This window comes from Gymnodraco acuticeps, unplaced genomic scaffold (assembly GCF_902827175.1).
Source record: "Gymnodraco acuticeps unplaced genomic scaffold, fGymAcu1.1, whole genome shotgun sequence".
NCBI lineage: Eukaryota > Metazoa > Chordata > Actinopteri > Perciformes > Bathydraconidae > Gymnodraco > Gymnodraco acuticeps.
In genome coordinates this window covers 58,787-82,980 of record NW_022992278.1, presented here as the reverse complement: position 1 = coordinate 82,980, position 24,194 = coordinate 58,787, and the positions used below count along the sequence as shown (strand labels likewise).

At 41.8% G+C, this 24,194-nt stretch overlaps 2 protein-coding genes across 2 annotated transcripts; both read right to left on the bottom strand.

The window, feature by feature from the left end:
* Positions 1-125: 125 nt before the first annotated feature.
* LOC117540634 lies at positions 126-17,319 on the bottom strand (the record flags this gene model as incomplete). Its single annotated transcript, XM_034207411.1, has 71 exons — positions 17,227-17,319; positions 16,723-16,931; positions 16,517-16,611; positions 16,378-16,403; positions 16,178-16,199; positions 16,058-16,085; positions 15,884-15,968; positions 15,611-15,757; positions 15,322-15,533; positions 15,115-15,218; positions 14,903-15,021; positions 14,630-14,797; positions 14,266-14,465; positions 14,058-14,170; positions 13,849-13,955; positions 13,533-13,709; positions 13,029-13,237; positions 12,823-12,917; positions 12,684-12,709; positions 12,484-12,505; positions 12,364-12,391; positions 12,190-12,274; positions 11,917-12,063; positions 11,628-11,839; positions 11,421-11,524; positions 11,209-11,327; positions 10,936-11,103; positions 10,572-10,771; positions 10,364-10,476; positions 10,155-10,261; positions 9,839-10,015; positions 9,335-9,543; positions 9,129-9,223; positions 8,990-9,015; positions 8,790-8,811; positions 8,670-8,697; positions 8,496-8,580; positions 8,223-8,369; positions 7,934-8,145; positions 7,727-7,830; positions 7,515-7,633; positions 7,242-7,409; positions 6,878-7,077; positions 6,670-6,782; positions 6,461-6,567; positions 6,145-6,321; positions 5,641-5,849; positions 5,435-5,529; positions 5,296-5,321; positions 5,096-5,117; positions 4,975-4,981; positions 4,801-4,885; positions 4,528-4,674; positions 4,239-4,450; positions 4,032-4,135; positions 3,820-3,938; positions 3,547-3,714; positions 3,183-3,382; positions 2,975-3,087; positions 2,766-2,872; positions 2,450-2,626; positions 1,946-2,154; positions 1,740-1,834; positions 1,601-1,626; positions 1,401-1,422; positions 1,281-1,308; positions 1,107-1,191; positions 834-980; positions 545-756; positions 338-441; positions 126-244 (listed from the first exon to the last, which is right to left on the bottom strand). Coding segments are annotated over exons 2-71 (8,166 nt in total), but the record flags the coding sequence as incomplete, so codon positions are not given.
* A 25-nt stretch (positions 17,320-17,344) lies between these two features.
* Positions 17,345-21,692, bottom strand: LOC117540632. The gene is made up of 16 exons (XM_034207410.1): positions 21,599-21,692; positions 20,923-21,071; positions 20,419-20,627; positions 20,213-20,307; positions 20,074-20,099; positions 19,874-19,895; positions 19,754-19,781; positions 19,658-19,664; positions 19,017-19,228; positions 18,810-18,913; positions 18,598-18,716; positions 18,325-18,492; positions 17,961-18,160; positions 17,753-17,865; positions 17,544-17,650; positions 17,345-17,404 (listed from the first exon to the last, which is right to left on the bottom strand). Exons 1-16 carry the CDS (start codon positions 21,690-21,692, stop codon positions 17,345-17,347), a joined length of 1,713 nt encoding a protein of 570 aa, XP_034063301.1.
* Positions 21,693-24,194: the final 2,502 nt, after the last annotated feature.

Here is a 24,194-nt window from a genome sequence, read left to right as displayed (position 1 = left end):
AGCAGTGGCAACAATTCGGCCTACGGAAGGGAATCAATATGAAATCATAAAGCATCTATTGCAAAACCACAGGTTAGACATTCCGGTTTGGAAGAAGAATATTACAACCGTCATCCGCCACTTACGCTGGAGAAGTTGGCATTGAGATGTTGCAGATCCCGAAGTTTTGCAAAACCAGAGAAGTTGCCAAAGTTGCCCTGAAGCCACTCTTTACTGCCTCTGTTGAAGGAGACACAGCCAGGATCTGCGAAGAAGACAGAAACAATGACATTGACAGGGTATACCAACCACATGCCATCAAAACTTGACCTAATTGAGCCTGAGTGCCTGCGTTTACCTGATGAGTCATTTCTTGAAAGGAATGGTCGGATGAAATGCGTGTAGACAGCTTGCTGTTGTTCTCTGTCCATGGATGCCCTTTGACTGCTGAATGCCTTGATGCTAAATATTGAGAGAAGGCTGTAAACATCTAACCGACTAGAAATAGGCAGGTTCATCTGCCATCAATGTTCACAGTAGAGCAATGTATCACATGTTCTCTTACACAGTCTGGTAGGTCTCGCAGCTGAAGTTCTTGGAGCTGAGGCAGAACAGGAAGTTGGGGGTTGTGGAGGCCAAAAACGGACGAATATTTGTCTGGAACCAGCTGCTGACAAAGTCATCACTCTGCAGTTGTGTCTGGCTGAAGTTGGCAATTCTCACCTCTCCGAGAGCCTCAAGTGCATGTGACAAGGATGGCTTGCTGTTGCCTGGTGCCTGGAATTAGGAAAATAATTTTGGTTTGACAGAATTGGCACGGGAAAACACCAATTTTGTGATGATGTGGCATTTACCATGGTTGCGAATGTCTCAAGAGCCTTGTCTAGTTCAGGAGAAGCTTTTTGGAATAAAAGCTTCCAGACCTCTGTCGGGTATGTCCTGTTGCTTTCCAGTGTGCAGTTCATCAATGTGACCAAGTTGCTGGCTGTTAGATGTGTAGCCTTGGAAAGAAATAGACAGAAATAAAGCAAAGTGTCTCAGAGCCTATGGCTATTAGTTTCAGGAGGCTCGTGTAGCAAAAGCCAAATCTTGTTCTGGGATTGATAGCTTACATAAAACAAACTTACCGAGGAACAAGCATGCTCAGTGAGGTTAAAACGGCACAGCGCTTCAGAGGAATTGTAAACAGATAGTGTTTCTTGGACGTGTGATCTGAGGGGAAAAACAACCATTTAACCTTAGTTAGATTGTGTAAAATAACTCTGCAAACCTAGCACCGGACAAATCTGCTATACACTTACCTATTGACTGCAGCACAGGTGAGGTTCTCTGTGAGAAGACAAAAATGCGTATCAGATATTGTACCTTTGCAATGCAATCTTTTCATCAACGTTTTAATGTCTGGTAATTGACAGACTTACCATTGACCGGGGTCTTCTTGCACTGGAGAAAAGCAAATCATAATTGTTAGTTTAGTGGCAAAAGTTTGTTTAAGTTAAAAATAGCTCAATGAAGCTCCTTAATATAAATCATTTTTGTATGCCAAACGTGTGTCCTGTAAATTTGTTATCAACTATTGCAAAGCCTTTTCCATGTTATATCCCCATGTTAATGAACTCACCATGAAGGAGTCTGGAAGTGAGCAACCTGTTTGGAAGAAAATGTAAATGAAGTTATGTCATCAATACAGCTATCGTTACAAGTAATGGTAATTGGGTTTTCTAAAAAAAAGTTTGTTAGCAGAGTGTTTTGAAACGTACGTGTGAATCTTTCCTTCAGTGACTTTATGCTTGATCTCAGGCTGTCCGAAAGGTGCAATGGCAGGGATTCCACACTTTGCCCAAGACCAGTGAGTCTGAAGAAAGAGCACATCAATCTTTGTCACTTGTCTGGTGCCAACGTTTGAAATCATCATTATGCAAACCTATAATGTCTAACTGTGGACTTTAGAAATATCATCTCTTACATAGCTCTGTAGGAGTGACAGCTGATGTTATTGGGGATAACCGCCAAGCTGCCAGGGTGGAGGCTCGCCAAGACAGGAGCCAAATGGTCCTGGAACAACATCTTAAAGTCTTCAGGCTCAAATTCTTCAAATTCAGGCGCAAGGGCCGTCAAAGTCAGGTTCAAGATTGTGTCTCGTACACCTGGATTTTTGATGAGGGTGATGTTTTTCTGGAAATAAAAGTATACATGTTTCAGCACAGGAGAACATTTAGATTCCTGAAATGATTGTAGAGGTTAGAGCAAGTTTGGTGGCTCATCTTTGCAGTCTAATGCATGGGGAAAACAGTCAGGCCACCATAACTGCAAATCCTTTAACATCTTAAGTGTTAAACAGCTTTTGATTCAATTCCTGGCCTTTTTTCAGGTTCTGCAAAAATGTAACCATCTCAGGACAATTGTAACATGGCCGGCTTGCCAGCACGCTTTTTATGAAAATAGAACAATTCCAAAGTTAAGCATTCACCTGCTTGTTGGCTTTTGCAAAAGCAATTAAAAAGTGTTCAAACTCCTCATCATCAGGCGACTCTATCAAGCTCGTCAACACCTCCCTTAGGAAGGCCTCATCCTCCAAAGCTCCACTGTCAGTATCCAATATCAGCTCAACCTTCTGCTCTGGTGAGAGGGAGTCCACAACTGCCATCTAAGGATACAAACAAAGAGGATATACCACTTGCTTTTCACCGTGACGTGCCAGAACAACTCCCGCGTGCAGATTTTCCATGTTCTGAATACTGTGTGGTTGTTTTCAAGGAATATTGCTAGCTTAATGTATGACTTACCGCAGAGAGGTTGAAGGCTTTGAGGTCAGAGTATGTTACGTGTTGGGAAAATGCACCCAAGTATGCTTCAAGCCATTCCGCATCACTCTGAATTCCGTGTCTGCAAACTAAGGCAGGTAGATAGACATTAGCATGGGTACCATTTAGCAAGCTTTATTTTTCATCGATACACATGGTACAAGTTGAGTGCCAGCCAGTGTTAGCCCTACCTGGCTTGTTGATGACACTGGCCGATTTGACCAGATAGCCTTGCAAGGCTTTTCCAATGCCTTTTCGTTGTCCCTTGGACATTGCAGGGGCAGCATTGCTCATCCCACTCACACTGCATGGGATGAAAAGAAACATTATTATGTAGTCCCACATTAGATGTTGAATTCTCTGCAATGCAAGCGTATTTGTTTGTAAAGTGCTACTCACACGACTTGGAAGTTTTTGCAGGAAATGTTTGCGGTTGCACTCTTGATCATCATTGGACTGAAACTTGGGAGGACAGGAACCAGGATCTTATGGAACCAAACAAACCAGTCTTCTTCCATAAAGTGTGTGAAATTGGGACTGATAATGCTGAAGGTCCGATTCATTACACGGTCTCTCACAACAGGTTGGAAATCCGGGCCCTGTGAAATGACAACATTAGAGGGTTTAAAAGACATACTACACTATACATGATGCAACAAAGGATGTAACACTATATTGGAAATGATAGAGTCCTCGACAACTAATGTAGAGGATTGCCATTCCCAGGATTGCCATTCTTACTCTGATTTCAAAGGTGGCCTACCTTTCCATTAGCTGTCAGCTGTGTCAGGAATTCTTCCACATTTTCCAGAGCATCGCCCTCCTGGAGTCGCTCAAACACACGGTCAATGTGGTCGGTGTCATTCAAGGCCCCTGAGCTCAGTGTCAACTCTGCCACCTGAGTGGGAGTGAGCAGTGGCAACAATTCGGCCTACGGAAGGGAATCAATATGAAATCATAAAGCATCTATTGCAAAACCACAGGTTAGACATTCCGGTTTGGAAGAAGAATATTACAACCGTCATCCGCCACTTACGCTGGAGAAGTTGGCATTGAGATGTTGCAGATCCCGAAGTTTTGCAAAACCAGAGAAGTTGCCAAAGTTGCCCTGAAGCCACTCTTTACTGCCTCTGTTGAAGGAGACACAGCCAGGATCTGCGAAGAAGACAGAAACAATGACATTGACAGGGTATACCAACCACATGCCATCAAAACTTGACCTAATTGAGCCTGAGTGCCTGCGTTTACCTGATGAGTCATTTCTTGAAAGGAATGGTCGGATGAAATGCGTGTAGACAGCTTGCTGTTGTTCTCTGTCCATGGATGCCCTTTGACTGCTGAATGCCTTGATGCTAAATATTGAGAGAAGGCTGTAAACATCTAACCGACTAGAAATAGGCAGGTTCATCTGCCATCAATGTTCACAGTAGAGCAATGTATCACATGTTCTCTTACACAGTCTGGTAGGTCTCGCAGCTGAAGTTCTTGGAGCTGAGGCAGAACAGGAAGTTGGGGGTTGTGGAGGCCAAAAACGGACGAATATTTGTCTGGAACCAGCTGCTGACAAAGTCATCACTCTGCAGTTGTGTCTGGCTGAAGTTGGCAATTCTCACCTCTCCGAGAGCCTCAAGTGCATGTGACAAGGATGGCTTGCTGTTGCCTGGTGCCTGGAATTAGGAAAATAATTTTGGTTTGACAGAATTGGCACGGGAAAACACCAATTTTGTGATGATGTGGCATTTACCATGGTTGCGAATGTCTCAAGAGCCTTGTCTAGTTCAGGAGAAGCTTTTTGGAATAAAAGCTTCCAGACCTCTGTCGGGTATGTCCTGTTGCTTTCCAGTGTGCAGTTCATCAATGTGACCAAGTTGCTGGCTGTTAGATGTGTAGCCTTGGAAAGAAATAGACAGAAATAAAGCAAAGTGTCTCAGAGCCTATGGCTATTTGTTTCAGGAGGCTCGTGTAGCAAAAGCCAAATCTTGTTCTGGGATTGATAGCTTACATAAAACAAACTTACCGAGGAACAAGCATGCTCAGTGAGGTTAAAACGGCACAGCGCTTCAGAGGAATTGTAAACAGATAGTGTTTCTTGGACGTGTGATCTGAGGGGAAAAACAACCATTTAACCTTAGTTAGATTGTGTAAAATAACTCTGCAAACCTAGCACCGGACAAATCTGCTATACACTTACCTATTGACTGCAGCACAGGATGAGGTTCTCTGTGAGAAGACAAAAATGCGTATCAGATATTGTACCTTTGCAATGCAATCTTTTCATCAACGTTTTAATGTCTGGTAATTGACAGACTTACCATTGACCGGGGTCTTCTTGCACTGGAGAAAAGCAAATCATAATTGTTAGTTTAGTGGCAAAAGTTTGTTTAAGTTAAAAATAGCTCAATGAAGCTCCTTAATATAAATCATTTTTGTATGCCAAACGTGTGTCCTGTAAATTTGTTATCAACTATTGCAAAGCCTTTTCCATGTTATATCCCCATGTTAATGAACTCACCATGAAGGAGTCTGGAAGTGAGCAACCTGTTTGGAAGAAAATGTAAATGAAGTTATGTCATCAATACAGCTATCGTTACAAGTAATGGTAATTGGGTTTTCTAAAAAAAAGTTTGTTAGCAGAGTGTTTTGAAACGTACGTGTGAATCTTTCCTTCAGTGACTTTATGCTTGATCTCAGGCTGTCCGAAAGGTGCAATGGCAGGGATTCCACACTTTGCCCAAGACCAGTGAGTCTGAAGAAAGAGCACATCAATCTTTGTCACTTGTCTGGTGCCAACGTTTGAAATCATCATTATGCAAACCTATAATGTCTAACTGTGGACTTTAGAAATATCATCTCTTACATAGCTCTGTAGGAGTGACAGCTGATGTTATTGGGGATAACCGCCAAGCTGCCAGGGTGGAGGCTCGCCAAGACAGGAGCCAAATGGTCCTGGAACAACATCTTAAAGTCTTCAGGCTCAAATTCTTCAAATTCAGGCGCAAGGGCCGTCAAAGTCAGGTTCAAGATTGTGTCTCGTACACCTGGATTTTTGATGAGGGTGATGTTTTTCTGGAAATAAAAGTATACATGTTTCAGCACAGGAGAACATTTAGATTCCTGAAATGATTGTAGAGGTTAGAGCAAGTTTGGTGGCTCATCTTTGCAGTCTAATGCATGGGGAAAACAGTCAGGCCACCATAACTGCAAATCCTTTAACATCTTAAGTGTTAAACAGCTTTTGATTCAATTCCTGGCCTTTTTTCAGGTTCTGCAAAAATGTAACCATCTCAGGACAATTGTAACATGGCCGGCTTGCCAGCACGCTTTTTATGAAAATAGAACAATTCCAAAGTTAAGCATTCACCTGCTTGTTGGCTTTTGCAAAAGCAATTAAAAAGTGTTCAAACTCCTCATCATCAGGCGACTCTATCAAGCTCGTCAACACCTCCCTTAGGAAGGCCTCATCCTCCAAAGCTCCACTGTCAGTATCCAATATCAGCTCAACCTTCTGCTCTGGTGAGAGGGAGTCCACAACTGCCATCTAAGGATACAAACAAAGAGGATATACCACTTGCTTTTCACCGTGACGTGCCAGAACAACTCCCGCGTGCAGATTTTCCATGTTCTGAATACTGTGTGGTTGTTTTCAAGGAATATTGCTAGCTTAATGTATGACTTACCGCAGAGAGGTTGAAGGCTTTGAGGTCAGAGTATGTTACGTGTTGGGAAAATGCACCCAAGTATGCTTCAAGCCATTCCGCATCACTCTGAATTCCGTGTCTGCAAACTAAGGCAGGTAGATAGACATTAGCATGGGTACCATTTAGCAAGCTTTATTTTTCATCGATACACATGGTACAAGTTGAGTGCCAGCCAGTGTTAGCCCTACCTGGCTTGTTGATGACACTGGCCGATTTGACCAGATAGCCTTGCAAGGCTTTTCCAATGCCTTTTCGTTGTCCCTTGGACATTGCAGGGGCAGCATTGCTCATCCCACTCACACTGCATGGGATGAAAAGAAACATTATTATGTAGTCCCACATTAGATGTTGAATTCTCTGCAATGCAAGCGTATTTGTTTGTAAAGTGCTACTCACACGACTTGGAAGTTTTTGCAGGAAATGTTTGCGGTTGCACTCTTGATCATCATTGGACTGAAACTTGGGAGGACAGGAACCAGGATCTTATGGAACCAAACAAACCAGTCTTCTTCCATAAAGTGTGTGAAATTGGGACTGATAATGCTGAAGGTCCGATTCATTACACGGTCTCTCACAACAGGTTGGAAATCCGGGCCCTGTGAAATGACAACATTAGAGGGTTTAAAAGACATACTACACTATACATGATGCAACAAAGGATGTAACACTATATTGGAAATGATAGAGTCCTCGACAACTAATGTAGAGGATTGCCATTCCCAGGATTGCCATTCTTACTCTGATTTCAAAGGTGGCCTACCTTTCCATTAGCTGTCAGCTGTGTCAGGAATTCTTCCACATTTTCCAGAGCATCGCCCTCCTGGAGTCGCTCAAACACACGGTCAATGTGGTCGGTGTCATTCAAGGCCCCTGAGCTCAGTGTCAACTCTGCCACCTGAGTGGGAGTGAGCAGTGGCAACAATTCGGCCTACGGAAGGGAATCAATATGAAATCATAAAGCATCTATTGCAAAACCACAGGTTAGACATTCCGGTTTGGAAGAAGAATATTACAACCGTCATCCGCCACTTACGCTGGAGAAGTTGGCATTGAGATGTTGCAGATCCCGAAGTTTTGCAAAACCAGAGAAGTTGCCAAAGTTGCCCTGAAGCCACTCTTTACTGCCTCTGTTGAAGGAGACACAGCCAGGATCTGCGAAGAAGACAGAAACAATGACATTGACAGGGTATACCAACCACATGCCATCAAAACTTGACCTAATTGAGCCTGAGTGCCTGCGTTTACCTGATGAGTCATTTCTTGAAAGGAATGGTCGGATGAAATGCGTGTAGACAGCTTGCTGTTGTTCTCTGTCCATGGATGCCCTTTGACTGCTGAATGCCTTGATGCTAAATATTGAGAGAAGGCTGTAAACATCTAACCGACTAGAAATAGGCAGGTTCATCTGCCATCAATGTTCACAGTAGAGCAATGTATCACATGTTCTCTTACACAGTCTGGTAGGTCTCGCAGCTGAAGTTCTTGGAGCTGAGGCAGAACAGGAAGTTGGGGGTTGTGGAGGCCAAAAACGGACGAATATTTGTCTGGAACCAGCTGCTGACAAAGTCATCACTCTGCAGTTGTGTCTGGCTGAAGTTGGCAATTCTCACCTCTCCGAGAGCCTCAAGTGCATGTGACAAGGATGGCTTGCTGTTGCCTGGTGCCTGGAATTAGGAAAATAATTTTGGTTTGACAGAATTGGCACGGGAAAACACCAATTTTGTGATGATGTGGCATTTACCATGGTTGCGAATGTCTCAAGAGCCTTGTCTAGTTCAGGAGAAGCTTTTTGGAATAAAAGCTTCCAGACCTCTGTCGGGTATGTCCTGTTGCTTTCCAGTGTGCAGTTCATCAATGTGACCAAGTTGCTGGCTGTTAGATGTGTAGCCTTGGAAAGAAATAGACAGAAATAAAGCAAAGTGTCTCAGAGCCTATGGCTATTAGTTTCAGGAGGCTCGTGTAGCAAAAGCCAAATCTTGTTCTGGGATTGATAGCTTACATAAAACAAACTTACCGAGGAACAAGCATGCTCAGTGAGGTTAAAACGGCACAGCGCTTCAGAGGAATTGTAAACAGATAGTGTTTCTTGGACGTGTGATCTGAGGGGAAAAACAACCATTTAACCTTAGTTAGATTGTGTAAAATAACTCTGCAAACCTAGCACCGGACAAATCTGCTATACACTTACCTATTGACTGCAGCACAGATGAGGTTCTCTGTGAGAAGACAAAAATGCGTATCAGATATTGTACCTTTGCAATGCAATCTTTTCATCAACGTTTTAATGTCTGGTAATTGACAGACTTACCATTGACCGGGGTCTTCTTGCACTGGAGAAAAGCAAATCATAATTGTTAGTTTAGTGGCAAAAGTTTGTTTAAGTTAAAAATAGCTCAATGAAGCTCCTTAATATAAATCATTTTTGTATGCCAAACGTGTGTCCTGTAAATTTGTTATCAACTATTGCAAAGCCTTTTCCATGTTATATCCCCATGTTAATGAACTCACCATGAAGGAGTCTGGAAGTGAGCAACCTGTTTGGAAGAAAATGTAAATGAAGTTATGTCATCAATACAGCTATCGTTACAAGTAATGGTAATTGGGTTTTCTAAAAAAAAGTTTGTTAGCAGAGTGTTTTGAAACGTACGTGTGAATCTTTCCTTCAGTGACTTTATGCTTGATCTCAGGCTGTCCGAAAGGTGCAATGGCAGGGATTCCACACTTTGCCCAAGACCAGTGAGTCTGAAGAAAGAGCACATCAATCTTTGTCACTTGTCTGGTGCCAACGTTTGAAATCATCATTATGCAAACCTATAATGTCTAACTGTGGACTTTAGAAATATCATCTCTTACATAGCTCTGTAGGAGTGACAGCTGATGTTATTGGGGATAACCGCCAAGCTGCCAGGGTGGAGGCTCGCCAAGACAGGAGCCAAATGGTCCTGGAACAACATCTTAAAGTCTTCAGGCTCAAATTCTTCAAATTCAGGCGCAAGGGCCGTCAAAGTCAGGTTCAAGATTGTGTCTCGTACACCTGGATTTTTGATGAGGGTGATGTTTTTCTGGAAATAAAAGTATACATGTTTCAGCACAGGAGAACATTTAGATTCCTGAAATGATTGTAGAGGTTAGAGCAAGTTTGGTGGCTCATCTTTGCAGTCTAATGCATGGGGAAAACAGTCAGGCCACCATAACTGCAAATCCTTTAACATCTTAAGTGTTAAACAGCTTTTGATTCAATTCCTGGCCTTTTTTCAGGTTCTGCAAAAATGTAACCATCTCAGGACAATTGTAACATGGCCGGCTTGCCAGCACGCTTTTTATGAAAATAGAACAATTCCAAAGTTAAGCATTCACCTGCTTGTTGGCTTTTGCAAAAGCAATTAAAAAGTGTTCAAACTCCTCATCATCAGGCGACTCTATCAAGCTCGTCAACACCTCCCTTAGGAAGGCCTCATCCTCCAAAGCTCCACTGTCAGTATCCAATATCAGCTCAACCTTCTGCTCTGGTGAGAGGGAGTCCACAACTGCCATCTAAGGATACAAACAAAGAGGATATACCACTTGCTTTTCACCGTGACGTGCCAGAACAACTCCCGCGTGCAGATTTTCCATGTTCTGAATACTGTGTGGTTGTTTTCAAGGAATATTGCTAGCTTAATGTATGACTTACCGCAGAGAGGTTGAAGGCTTTGAGGTCAGAGTATGTTACGTGTTGGGAAAATGCACCCAAGTATGCTTCAAGCCATTCCGCATCACTCTGAATTCCGTGTCTGCAAACTAAGGCAGGTAGATAGACATTAGCATGGGTACCATTTAGCAAGCTTTATTTTTCATCGATACACATGGTACAAGTTGAGTGCCAGCCAGTGTTAGCCCTACCTGGCTTGTTGATGACACTGGCCGATTTGACCAGATAGCCTTGCAAGGCTTTTCCAATGCCTTTTCGTTGTCCCTTGGACATTGCAGGGGCAGCATTGCTCATCCCACTCACACTGCATGGGATGAAAAGAAACATTATTATGTAGTCCCACATTAGATGTTGAATTCTCTGCAATGCAAGCGTATTTGTTTGTAAAGTGCTACTCACACGACTTGGAAGTTTTTGCAGGAAATGTTTGCGGTTGCACTCTTGATCATCATTGGACTGAAACTTGGGAGGACAGGAACCAGGATCTTATGGAACCAAACAAACCAGTCTTCTTCCATAAAGTGTGTGAAATTGGGACTGATAATGCTGAAGGTCCGATTCATTACACGGTCTCTCACAACAGGTTGGAAATCCGGGCCCTGTGAAATGACAACATTAGAGGGTTTAAAAGACATACTACACTATACATGATGCAACAAAGGATGTAACACTATATTGGAAATGATAGAGTCCTCGACAACTAATGTAGAGGATTGCCATTCCCAGGATTGCCATTCTTACTCTGATTTCAAAGGTGGCCTACCTTTCCATTAGCTGTCAGCTGTGTCAGGAATTCTTCCACATTTTCCAGAGCATCGCCCTCCTGGAGTCGCTCAAACACACGGTCAATGTGGTCGGTGTCATTCAAGGCCCCTGAGCTCAGTGTCAACTCTGCCACCTGAGTGGGAGTGAGCAGTGGCAACAATTCGGCCTACGGAAGGGAATCAATATGAAATCATAAAGCATCTATTGCAAAACCACAGGTTAGACATTCCGGTTTGGAAGAAGAATATTACAACCGTCATCCGCCACTTACGCTGGAGAAGTTGGCATTGAGATGTTGCAGATCCCGAAGTTTTGCAAAACCAGAGAAGTTGCCAAAGTTGCCCTGAAGCCACTCTTTACTGCCTCTGTTGAAGGAGACACAGCCAGGATCTGCGAAGAAGACAGAAACAATGACATTGACAGGGTATACCAACCACATGCCATCAAAACTTGACCTAATTGAGCCTGAGTGCCTGCGTTTACCTGATGAGTCATTTCTTGAAAGGAATGGTCGGATGAAATGCGTGTAGACAGCTTGCTGTTGTTCTCTGTCCATGGATGCCCTTTGACTGCTGAATGCCTTGATGCTAAATATTGAGAGAAGGCTGTAAACATCTAACCGACTAGAAATAGGCAGGTTCATCTGCCATCAATGTTCACAGTAGAGCAATGTATCACATGTTCTCTTACACAGTCTGGTAGGTCTCGCAGCTGAAGTTCTTGGAGCTGAGGCAGAACAGGAAGTTGGGGGTTGTGGAGGCCAAAAACGGACGAATATTTGTCTGGAACCAGCTGCTGACAAAGTCATCACTCTGCAGTTGTGTCTGGCTGAAGTTGGCAATTCTCACCTCTCCGAGAGCCTCAAGTGCATGTGACAAGGATGGCTTGCTGTTGCCTGGTGCCTGGAATTAGGAAAATAATTTTGGTTTGACAGAATTGGCACGGGAAAACACCAATTTTGTGATGATGTGGCATTTACCATGGTTGCGAATGTCTCAAGAGCCTTGTCTAGTTCAGGAGAAGCTTTTTGGAATAAAAGCTTCCAGACCTCTGTCGGGTATGTCCTGTTGCTTTCCAGTGTGCAGTTCATCAATGTGACCAAGTTGCTGGCTGTTAGATGTGTAGCCTTGGAAAGAAATAGACAGAAATAAAGCAAAGTGTCTCAGAGCCTATGGCTATTAGTTTCAGGAGGCTCGTGTAGCAAAAGCCAAATCTTGTTCTGGGATTGATAGCTTACATAAAACAAACTTACCGAGGAACAAGCATGCTCAGTGAGGTTAAAACGGCACAGCGCTTCAGAGGAATTGTAAACAGATAGTGTTTCTTGGACGTGTGATCTGAGGGGAAAAACAACCATTTAACCTTAGTTAGATTGTGTAAAATAACTCTGCAAACCTAGCACCGGACAAATCTGCTATACACTTACCTATTGACTGCAGCACAGATGAGGTTCTCTGTGAGAAGACAAAAATGCGTATCAGATATTGTACCTTTGCAATGCAATCTTTTCATCAACGTTTTAATGTCTGGTAATTGACAGACTTACCATTGACCGGGGTCTTCTTGCACTGGAGAAAAGCAAATCATAATTGTTAGTTTAGTGGCAAAAGTTTGTTTAAGTTAAAAATAGCTCAATGAAGCTCCTTAATATAAATCATTTTTGTATGCCAAACGTGTGTCCTGTAAATTTGTTATCAACTATTGCAAAGCCTTTTCCATGTTATATCCCCATGTTAATGAACTCACCATGAAGGAGTCTGGAAGTGAGCAACCTGTTTGGAAGAAAATGTAAATGAAGTTATGTCATCAATACAGCTATCGTTACAAGTAATGGTAATTGGGTTTTCTAAAAAAAAGTTTGTTAGCAGAGTGTTTTGAAACGTACGTGTGAATCTTTCCTTCAGTGACTTTATGCTTGATCTCAGGCTGTCCGAAAGGTGCAATGGCAGGGATTCCACACTTTGCCCAAGACCAGTGAGTCTGAAGAAAGAGCACATCAATCTTTGTCACTTGTCTGGTGCCAACGTTTGAAATCATCATTATGCAAACCTATAATGTCTAACTGTGGACTTTAGAAATATCATCTCTTACATAGCTCTGTAGGAGTGACAGCTGATGTTATTGGGGATAACCGCCAAGCTGCCAGGGTGGAGGCTCGCCAAGACAGGAGCCAAATGGTCCTGGAACAACATCTTAAAGTCTTCAGGCTCAAATTCTTCAAATTCAGGCGCAAGGGCCGTCAAAGTCAGGTTCAAGATTGTGTCTCGTACACCTGGATTTTTGATGAGGGTGATGTTTTTCTGGAAATAAAAGTATACATGTTTCAGCACAGGAGAACATTTAGATTCCTGAAATGATTGTAGAGGTTAGAGCAAGTTTGGTGGCTCATATTTGCAGTCTAATGCATGGGGAAAACAGTCAGGCCACCATAACTGCAAATCCTTTAACATCTTAAGTGTTAAACAGCTTTTGATTCAATTCCTGGCCTTTTTTCAGGTTCTGCAAAAATGTAACCATCTCAGGACAATTGTAACATGGCCGGCTTGCCAGCACGCTTTTTATGAAAATAGAACAATTCCAAAGTTAAGCATTCACCTGCTTGTTGGCTTTTGCAAAAGCAATTAAAAAGTGTTCAAACTCCTCATCATCAGGCGACTCTATCAAGCTCGTCAACACCTCCCTTAGGAAGGCCTCATCCTCCAAAGCTCCACTGTCAGTATCCAATATCAGCTCAGTCTTCTGCTCTGGTGAGAGGGAGTCCACAACTGCCATCTAAGGATACAAACAAAGAGGATATACCACTTGCTTTTCACCGTGACGTGCCAGAACAACTCCCGCGTGCAGATTTTCCATGTTCTGAATACTGTGTGGTTGTTTTCAAGGAATATTGCTAGCTTAATGTATGACTTACCGCAGAGAGGTTGAAGGCTTTGAGGTCAGAGTATGTTACGTGTTGGGAAAATGCACCCAAGTATGCTTCAAGCCATTCCGCATCACTCTGAATTCCGTGTCTGCAAACTAAGGCAGGTAGATAGACATTAGCATGGGTACCATTTAGCAAGCTTTATTTTTCATCGATACACATGGTACAAGTTGAGTGCCAGCCAGTGTTAGCCCTACCTGGCTTGTTGATGACACTGGCCGATTTGACCAGATAGCCTTGCAAGGCTTTTCCAATGCCTTTTCGTTGTCCCTTGGACATTGCAGGGGCAGCATTGCTCATCCCACTCACACTGCATGGGATGAAAAGAAACATTATTATGTAGTCCCACATTAGATGTTGAATTCTCTGCAATGCAAGCGTATTTGTTTGTAAAGTGCTACTCACACGACTTGGAAGTTTTTGCAGGAAATGTTTGCGGTTGCACTCTTGATCATCATTGGACTGAAACTTGGGAGGACAGGAACCAGGATCTTATGGAACCAAACAAACCAGTCTTCTTCCATAAAGTGTGTGAAATTGGGACTGATAATGCTGAAGGTCCGATTCATTACACGGTCTCTCACAACAGGTTGGAAATCCGGGCCCTGTGAAATGACAACATTAGAGGGTTTAAAAGACATACTACACTATACATGATGCAACAAAGGATGTAACACTATATTGGAAATGATAGAGTCCTCGACAACTAATGTAGAGGATTGCCATTCCCAGGATTGCCATTCTTACTCTGATTTCAAAGGTGGCCTACCTTTCCATTAGCTGTCAGCTGTGTCAGGAATTCTTCCACATTTTCCAGAGCATCGCCCTCCTGGAGTCGCTCAAACACACGGTCAATGTGGTCGGTGTCATTCAAGGCCCCTGAGCTCAGTGTCAACTCTGCCACCTGAGTGGGAGTGAGCAGTGGCAACAATTCGGCCTACGGAAGGGAATCAATATGAAATCATAAAGCATCTATTGCAAAACCACAGGTTAGACATTCCGGTTTGGAAGAAGAATATTACAACCGTCATCCGCCACTTACGCTGGAGAAGTTGGCATTGAGATGTTGCAGATCCCGAAGTTTTGCAAAACCAGAGAAGTTGCCAAAGTTGCCCTGAAGCCACTCTTTACTGCCTCTGTTGAAGGAGACACAGCCAGGATCTGCGAAGAAGACAGAAACAATGACATTGACAGGGTATACCAACCACATGCCATCAAAACTTGACCTAATTGAGCCTGAGTGCCTGCGTTTACCTGATGAGTCATTTCTTGAAAGGAATGGTCGGATGAAATGCGTGTAGACAGCTTGCTGTTGTTCTCTGTCCATGGATGCCCTTTGACTGCTGAATGCCTTGATGCTAAATATTGAGAGAAGGCTGTAAACATCTAACCGACTAGAAATAGGCAGGTTCATCTGCCATCAATGTTCACAGTAGAGCAATGTATCACATGTTCTCTTACACAGTCTGGTAGGTCTCGCAGCTGAAGTTCTTGGAGCTGAGGCAGAACAGGAAGTTGGGGGTTGTGGAGGCCAAAAACGGACGAATATTTGTCTGGAACCAGCTGCTGACAAAGTCATCACTCTGCAGTTGTGTCTGGCTGAAGTTGGCAATTCTCACCTCTCCGAGAGCCTCAAGTGCATGTGACAAGGATGGCTTGCTGTTGCCTGGTGCCTGGAATTAGGAAAATAATTTTGGTTTGACAGAATTGGCACGGGAAAACACCAATTTTGTGATGATGTGGCATTTACCATGGTTGCGAATGTCTCAAGAGCCTTGTCTAGTTCAGGAGAAGCTTTTTGGAATAAAAGCTTCCAGACCTCTGTCGGGTATGTCCTGTTGCTTTCCAGTGTGCAGTTCATCAATGTGACCAAGTTGCTGGCTGTTAGATGTGTAGCCTTGGAAAGAAATAGACAGAAATAAAGCAAAGTGTCTCAGAGCCTATGGCTATTAGTTTCAGGAGGCTCGTGTAGCAAAAGCCAAATCTTGTTCTGGGATTGATAGCTTACATAAAACAAACTTACCGAGGAACAAGCATGCTCAGTGAGGTTAAAACGGCACAGCGCTTCAGAGGAATTGTAAACAGATAGTGTTTCTTGGACGTGTGATCTGAGGGGAAAAACAACCATTTAACCTTAGTTAGATTGTGTAAAATAACTCTGCAAACCTAGCACCGGACAAATCTGCTATACACTTACCTATTGACTGCAGCACAGGTGAGGTTCTCTGTGAGAAGACAAAAATGCGTATCAGATATTGTACCTTTGCAATGCAATCTTTTCATCAACGTTTTAATGTCTGGTAATTGACAGACTTACCATTGACCGGGGTCTTCTTGCACTGGAGAAAAGCAAATCATAATTGTTAGTTTAGTGGCAAAAGTTTGTTTAAGTTAAAAATAGCTCAATGAAGCTCCTTAATATAAATCATTTTTGTATGCCAAACGTGTGTCCTGTAAATTTGTTATCAACTATTGCAAAGCCTTTTCCATGTTATATCCCCATGTTAATGAACTCACCATGAAGGAGTCTGGAAGTGAGCAACCTGTTTGGAAGAAAATGTAAATGAAGTTATGTCATCAATACAGCTATCGTTACAAGTAATGGTAATTGGGTTTTCTAAAAAAAAGTTTGTTAGCAGAGTGTTTTGAAACGTACGTGTGAATCTTTCCTTCAGTGACTTTATGCTTGATCTCAGGCTGTCCGAAAGGTGCAATGGCAGGGATTCCACACTTTGCCCAAGACCAGTGAGTCTGAAGAAAGAGCACATCAATCTTTGTCACTTGTCTGGTGCCAACGTTTGAAATCATCATTATGCAAACCTATAATGTCTAACTGTGGACTTTAGAAATATCATCTCTTACATAGCTCTGTAGGAGTGACAGCTGATGTTATTGGGGATAACCGCCAAGCTGCCAGGGTGGAGGCTCGCCAAGACAGGAGCCAAATGGTCCTGGAACAACATCTTAAAGTCTTCAGGCTCAAATTCTTCAAATTCAGGCGCAAGGGCCGTCAAAGTCAGGTTCAAGATTGTGTCTCGTACACCTGGATTTTTGATGAGGGTGATGTTTTTCTGGAAATAAAAGTATACATGTTTCAGCACAGGAGAACATTTAGATTCCTGAAATGATTGTAGAGGTTAGAGCAAGTTTGGTGGCTCATCTTTGCAGTCTAATGCATGGGGAAAACAGTCAGGCCACCATAACTGCAAATCCTTTAACATCTTAAGTGTTAAACAGCTTTTGATTCAATTCCTGGCCTTTTTTCAGGTTCTGCAAAAATGTAACCATCTCAGGACAATTGTAACATGGCCGGCTTGCCAGCACGCTTTTTATGAAAATAGAACAATTCCAAAGTTAAGCATTCACCTGCTTGTTGGCTTTTGCAAAAGCAATTAAAAAGTGTTCAAACTCCTCATCATCAGGCGACTCTATCAAGCTCGTCAACACCTCCCTTAGGAAGGCCTCATCCTCCAAAGCTCCACTGTCATGTATCCAATATCAGCTCAGTCTTCTGCTCTGGTGAGAGGGAGTCCACAACTGCCATCTAAGGATACAAACAAAGAGGATATACCACTTGCTTTTCACCGTGACGTGCCAGAACAACTCCCGCGTGCAGATTTTCCATGTTCTGAATACTGTGTGGTTGTTTTCAAGGAATATTGCTAGCTTAATGTATGACTTACCGCAGAGAGGTTGAAGGCTTTGAGGTCAGAGTATGTTACGTGTTGGGAAAATGCACCCAAGTATGCTTCAAGCCATTCCGCATCACTCTGAATTCCGTGTCTGCAAACTAAGGCAGGTAGATAGACATTAGCATGGGTACCATTTAGCAAGCTTTATTTTTCATCGATACACATGGTACAAGTTGAGTGCCAGCCAGTGTTAGCCCTACCTGGCTTGTTGATGACACTGGCCGATTTGACCAGATAGCCTTGCAAGGCTTTTCCAATGCCTTTTCGTTGTCCCTTGGACATTGCAGGGGCAGCATTGCTCATCCCACTCACACTGCATGGGATGAAAAGAAACATTATTATGTAGTCCCACATTAGATGTTGAATTCTCTGCAATGCAAGCGTATTTGTTTGTAAAGTGCTACTCACACGACTTGGAAGTTTTTGCAGGAAATGTTTGCGGTTGCACTCTTGATCATCATTGGACTGAAACTTGGGAGGACAGGAACCAGGATCTTATGGAACCAAACAAACCAGTCTTCTTCCATAAAGTGTGTGAAATTGGGACTGATAATGCTGAAGGTCCGATTCATTACACGGTCTCTCACAACAGGTTGGAAATCCGGGCCCTGTGAAATGACAACATTAGAGGGTTTAAAAGACATACTACACTATACATGATGCAACAAAGGATGTAACACTATATTGGAAATGATAGAGTCCTCGACAACTAATGTAGAGGATTGCCATTCCCAGGATTGCCATTCTTACTCTGATTTCAAAGGTGGCCTACCTTTCCATTAGCTGTCAGCTGTGTCAGGAATTCTTCCACATTTTCCAGAGCATCGCCCTCCTGGAGTCGCTCAAACACACGGTCAATGTGGTCGGTGTCATTCAAGGCCCCTGAGCTCAGTGTCAACTCTGCCACCTGAGTGGGAGTGAGCAGTGGCAACAATTCGGCCTACGGAAGGGAATCAATATGAAATCATAAAGCATCTATTGCAAAACCACAGGTTAGACATTCCGGTTTGGAAGAAGAATATTACAACCGTCATCCGCCACTTACGCTGGAGAAGTTGGCATTGAGATGTTGCAGATCCCGAAGTTTTGCAAAACCAGAGAAGTTGCCAAAGTTGCCCTGAAGCCACTCTTTACTGCCTCTGTTGAAGGAGACACAGCCAGGATCTGCGAAGAAGACAGAAACATTGACATTGACAGGGTATACCAACCACATGCCATCAAAACTTGACCTAATTGAGCCTGAGTGCCTGCGTTTACCTGATGAGTCATTTCTTGAAAGGAATGGTCGGATGAAATGCGTGTAGACAGCTTGCTGTTGTTCTCTGTCCATGGATGCCCTTTGACTGCTGAATGCCTTGATGCTAAATATTGAGAGAAGGCTGTAAACATCTAACCGACTAGAAATAGGCAGGTTCATCTGCCATCAATGTTCACAGTAGAGCAATGTATCACATGTTCTCTTACACAGTCTGGTAGGTCTCGCAGCTGAAGTTCTTGGAGCTGAGGCAGAACAGGAAGTTGGGGGTTGTGGAGGCCAAAAACGGACGAATATTTGTCTGGAACCAGCTGCCGACAAAGTCATCACTCTGCAGTTGTGTCTGGCTGAAGTTGGCAATTCTCACCTCTCCGAGAGCCTCAAGTGCATGTGACAAGGATGGCTTGCTGTTGCCTGGTGCCTGGAATTAGGAAAATAATTTTGGTTTGACAGAATTGGCACGGGAAAACACCAATTTTGTGATGATGTGGCATTTACCATGTTTGCGAATGTCTCAAGAGCCTTGTCTAGTTCAGGAGAAGCTTTTTGGAATAAAAGCTTCCAGACCTCTGTCGGGTATGTCCTGTTGCTTTCCAGTGTGCAGTTCATCAATGTGACCAAGTTGCTGGCTGTTAGATGTGTAGCCTTGGAAAGAAATAGACAGAAATAAAGCAAAGTGTCTCAGAGCCTATGGCTATTAGTTTCAGGAGGCTCGTGTAGCAAAAGCCAAATCTTGTTCTGGGATTGATAGCTTACATAAAACAAACTTACCGAGGAACAAGCATGCTCAGTGAGGGTTAAAACGGCACAGCGCTTCAGAGGAATTGTAAACAGATAGTGTTTCTTGGACGTGTGATCTGAGGGGAAAAACAACCATTTAACCTTAGTTAGATTGTGTAAAAGAACTCCGCAAACCTAGCACCGGACAAATCTGCTATACACTTACCTATTGACTGCAGCACAGGTGAGGTTCTCTGTGAGAAGACAAAAATGCGTATCAGATATTGTACCTTTGCAATGCAATCTTTTCATCAACGTTTTAATGTCTGGTAATTGACAGACTTACCATTGACCGGGGTCTTCTTGCACTGGAGAAAAGCAAATCATAATTGTTAGTTTAGTGGCAAAAGTTTGTTTAAGTTAAAAATAGCTCAATGAAGCTCCTTAATATAAATCATTTTTGTATGCCAAACGTGTGTCCTGTAAATTTGTTATCAACTATTGCAAAGCCTTTTCCATGTTATATCCCCATGTTAATGAACTCACCATGAAGGAGTCTGGAAGTGAGCAACCTGTTTGGAAGAAAATGTAAATGAAGTTATGTCATCAATACAGCTATCGTTACAAGTAATGGTAATTGGGTTTTCTAAAAAAAAGTTTGTTAGCAGAGTGTTTTGAAACGTACGTGTGAATCTTTCCTTCAGTGACTTTATGCTTGATCTCAGGCTGTCCGAAAGGTGCAATGGCAGGGATTCCACACTTTGCCCAAGACCAGTGAGTCTGAAGAAAGAGCACATCAATCTTTGTCACTTGTCTGGTGCCAACGTTTGAAATCATCATTATGCAAACCTATAATGTCTAACTGTGGACTTTAGAAATATCATCTCTTACATAGCTCTGTAGGAGTGACAGCTGATGTTATTGGGGATAACCGCCAAGCTGCCAGGGTGGAGGCTCGCCAAGACAGGAGCCAAATGGTCCTGGAACAACATCTTAAAGTCTTCAGGCTCAAATTCTTCAAATTCAGGCGCAAGGGCCGTCAAAGTCAGGTTCAAGATTGTGTCTCGTACACCTGGATTTTTGATGAGGGTGATGTTTTTCTGGAAATAAAAGTATACATGTTTCAGCACAGGAGAACATTTAGATTCCTGAAATGATTGTAGAGGTTAGAGCAAGTTTGGTGGCTCATCTTTGCAGTCTAATGCATGGGGAAAACAGTCAGGCCACCATAACTGCAAATCCTTTAACATCTTAAGTGTTAAACAGCTTTTGATTCAATTCCTGGCCTTTTTTCAGGTTCTGCAAAAATGTAACCATCTCAGGACAATTGTAACATGGCCGGCTTGCCAGCACGCTTTTTATGAAAATAGAACAATTCCATAGTTAAGCATTCACCTGCTTGTTGGCTTTTGCAAAAGCAATTAAAAAGTGTTCAAACTCCTCATCATCAGGCGACTCTATCAAGCTCGTCAACACCTCCCTTAGGAAGGCCTCATCCTCCAAAGCTCCACTGTCTGTATCCAATATCAGCTCAGTCTTCTGCTCTGGTGAGAGTTGTTCCAAACTTTTTTTCTGTCAACAAATTGAGTTTTTATTGTGTTGCTTGTACATCATTATTTCCAAGAACAGAAATACAAACATTATTATACAAAATTACACGTATGCATATGTTGGATTTATAGAATAAATTACTACTCACTGCAGAGAAGTTGTTGTTGATTTCTTTAAGCTCCTTCAGACTCGCTAAGTTTGAAAAAATTCCAAGATTTTTCTCCAGCCATTCTGCACTGCCATTCACACTTTTCGCGCAGCCAGGCTCTTTTAAATAATAAGTAGGATACAGAGATATCATGTCATAATATATAGTCCAAACTTTTTATTTTGTATGTTCTAATATTAACAAGGTAATTTGTGAGTGGTTTATTGTTATGCCCTTGTAAATAGTCTAATGAAAAGTTTTTAATGTGTATGCAATTCTAAATAGTTCTTATTAACCCAGTTTTTAGAGTGTTAATGATCTTCTGAGTTCATCATTTGTATTTATTAAGCCTATCATTTGTTATATGTTTACCTTGCAAATCCTTTCTTGATAGGTAGGCATGAATGAAGTGTTGGTAGATTAGTTTTGCCTTCTCTTTTTGAGAGTCCTCCAGCTCATCGCTCATAGCTTCAATCCTTGAAAATACATATTAATTATTGTTCTTCTTATAACAACAGAAATGAAGATCATAAGTTACTTTTGTTGTTCGATTTTGTGATAACACGTGCATTGTTAGCTGCGAAAGTGAACACTTTTTTAATTCAATTTCAACATTATTTCCATGCGCTACAGAACTCCATCCAGCCCACTGACATTCATCAACCTTCATTCAAATAAATCCTATTGACCAAGTGTGCAACAACTGAATCTCCTTATTTTACTGGTTTCACAAGTCTCATTATATTGTGTTATTTTGTAGCAGCTTTTACAAATAAACATGGTATACAGTTACATTTCAGCATGCAACAGTAAAAGGGAATTTACGAAACTTACAATTCTTGGTAAGAACTGCAGCTGAAGTTCTGTCTGCTCAGTTGGGTTAGGAAGTGTTTGTTGACATGGGACAAAAGGGGAGCCATCTTTATTTTGAACCACCGTCTGATGAATCTTGGGTCACAGTGATGACCAAGACTCAAACTTTCCAGAACTCCAAATATATCCAGAACATTAAATCCAGACTCTTTGGTGACCTGTTATAAGAAAAAGTTGACATGAACCATTGAATAATGAAGCTGCATTTGTCAGATTATTAGCTTTTTGGTGTTACTCAGTTCTACAGGAAACAAATGTTAGTGAACAACTTAACAATTTATTAAGTGTTACAAATTGGTTTAGCCCCACCACCAACCAATAAAGCATCAAAGTAGAATTATTCCAAAAGTGGTTGATATTTAGTGTGTCTTAACACTATATCCAACACAAACTTATGCTTACAGATAATTATTATTTATTTCAAAAAGTTCAAGACAAAACCTATATTTTCAATAACTTATACATAATGCATGTATTTCCCATCCAAGCATATTTTCTTATGTATGAAAATAAGTATATCCTGAATGAATGTGTCTTTGTACCTTAACATCTTTGTACCTTAACAAGTGGAATTTGATGCCATGACAACTAAGTACTAGTCCTACATTCATTAGATAATGGCACATGCTTTCAGAAAACATTTCATATTTCAAAAAATCTGAAACTTAATTTTCCTAGCTTTCATTCATCAATGTAGGGTAGTTATTGACTAATATTTCATTTGTGGTATTTCCTCCTAAATGAATGAGGGCAAAGAGAGCTTCTGTGTGACTTGTGTTTTTTACCAGTTGAGAGAAGACTTTCAAAGTTGACTCCACAAGCTCCCTGAGGTCTTCTACCAACTCCTCCTCCTCCTCCTCATATTCTGGTAAGCTTGCATTTTTACCCCTTTTACAGGATAGCTCCTTTACCAGTTTGTCCACTGCATGAGATATCTATAGGGAAAAATGATTGAAGAATTTGTATTACACTGCAACATACAGTAGGAAGGTGGCAGCCTGACTTAATAATGGCAAGTGAACACAAGGGGGTGTCATTTATCACCAATGCTCTGTGGTGACTTTCTAAACATCATTGGGTTTGTTTGGCACTTTGAATGTACTTCTTGGGTGAATTCTGCAACACTTACTGCTTGACTGGCATTTCGTAGATTTTCTGCATTACAAGATTCTTGAGAACCATTGCCTGGATTGATAGCATTGCTATTAGAACAAAAAATAAACAAATAAACAAAAACAAATATGAATGTAAAAACTCCATTCAGTTGTCTCATTGCTGTGTTAATGTGTTAAGTCAAATAACAGTTTCAATATTGTTTTGACACACTGACCAGTTTTCAGATATCCCTCGTCCTGTGCCTACAAATATCAAAACATAAATGATTATCGAAATATCTCTATATCCAAAAACGTTTTCTGAAAACACCTAATAACATGAATTACATTGAGTTAAGATAGCTTTCTTCTTACCTGATGTATTGTTTGACTGAAACCAAAATGAAAGTACATTTATTGAGTATTTAACAGAAGACACACATAAAACTAGTTTTATATTTACTGCTGAATACAAAAATCGACTTACATCTGCAGAGACCAGTGCTGATATGCATACTGAGGAAATTAAGGGAAAAAAGCACTTTTGTCATTTCAATATTTTCCCATGTGTATTACTGTAGCAACAAGTGAATGATCCTCGTTTAGATATTATTAATGAAAAATAAGGCGGGCACGTACCGACACCGACTGCTGAGAGTAGTAGAACTTGCCCTAAAGTTCTGGGGCCACCCATCGTGAAAACGCTTTTAAATCACCTTTTCATGTGTGAACCTGAAGTGACCTGAATTTATGTAACTGTAATTTTAGAAGAAGAAGACAGGGAAAAAGGAAAACATTTGTCAGAAGCGTGTGACAATTGGCATCCATTGCCGGTTGTGAAATAAATGAATGCAGTCCAATAAATCTAGTTTGATTTTCAATACGAACAAAACTAAGAAACATTTCAAAAGCACAATTGAGCTCACTAATTATTAAATTGACTAATCTCGCCAAATCTATATTTTTGCATTTGTTTCCCTTACGATGCTGCCACTGCCACT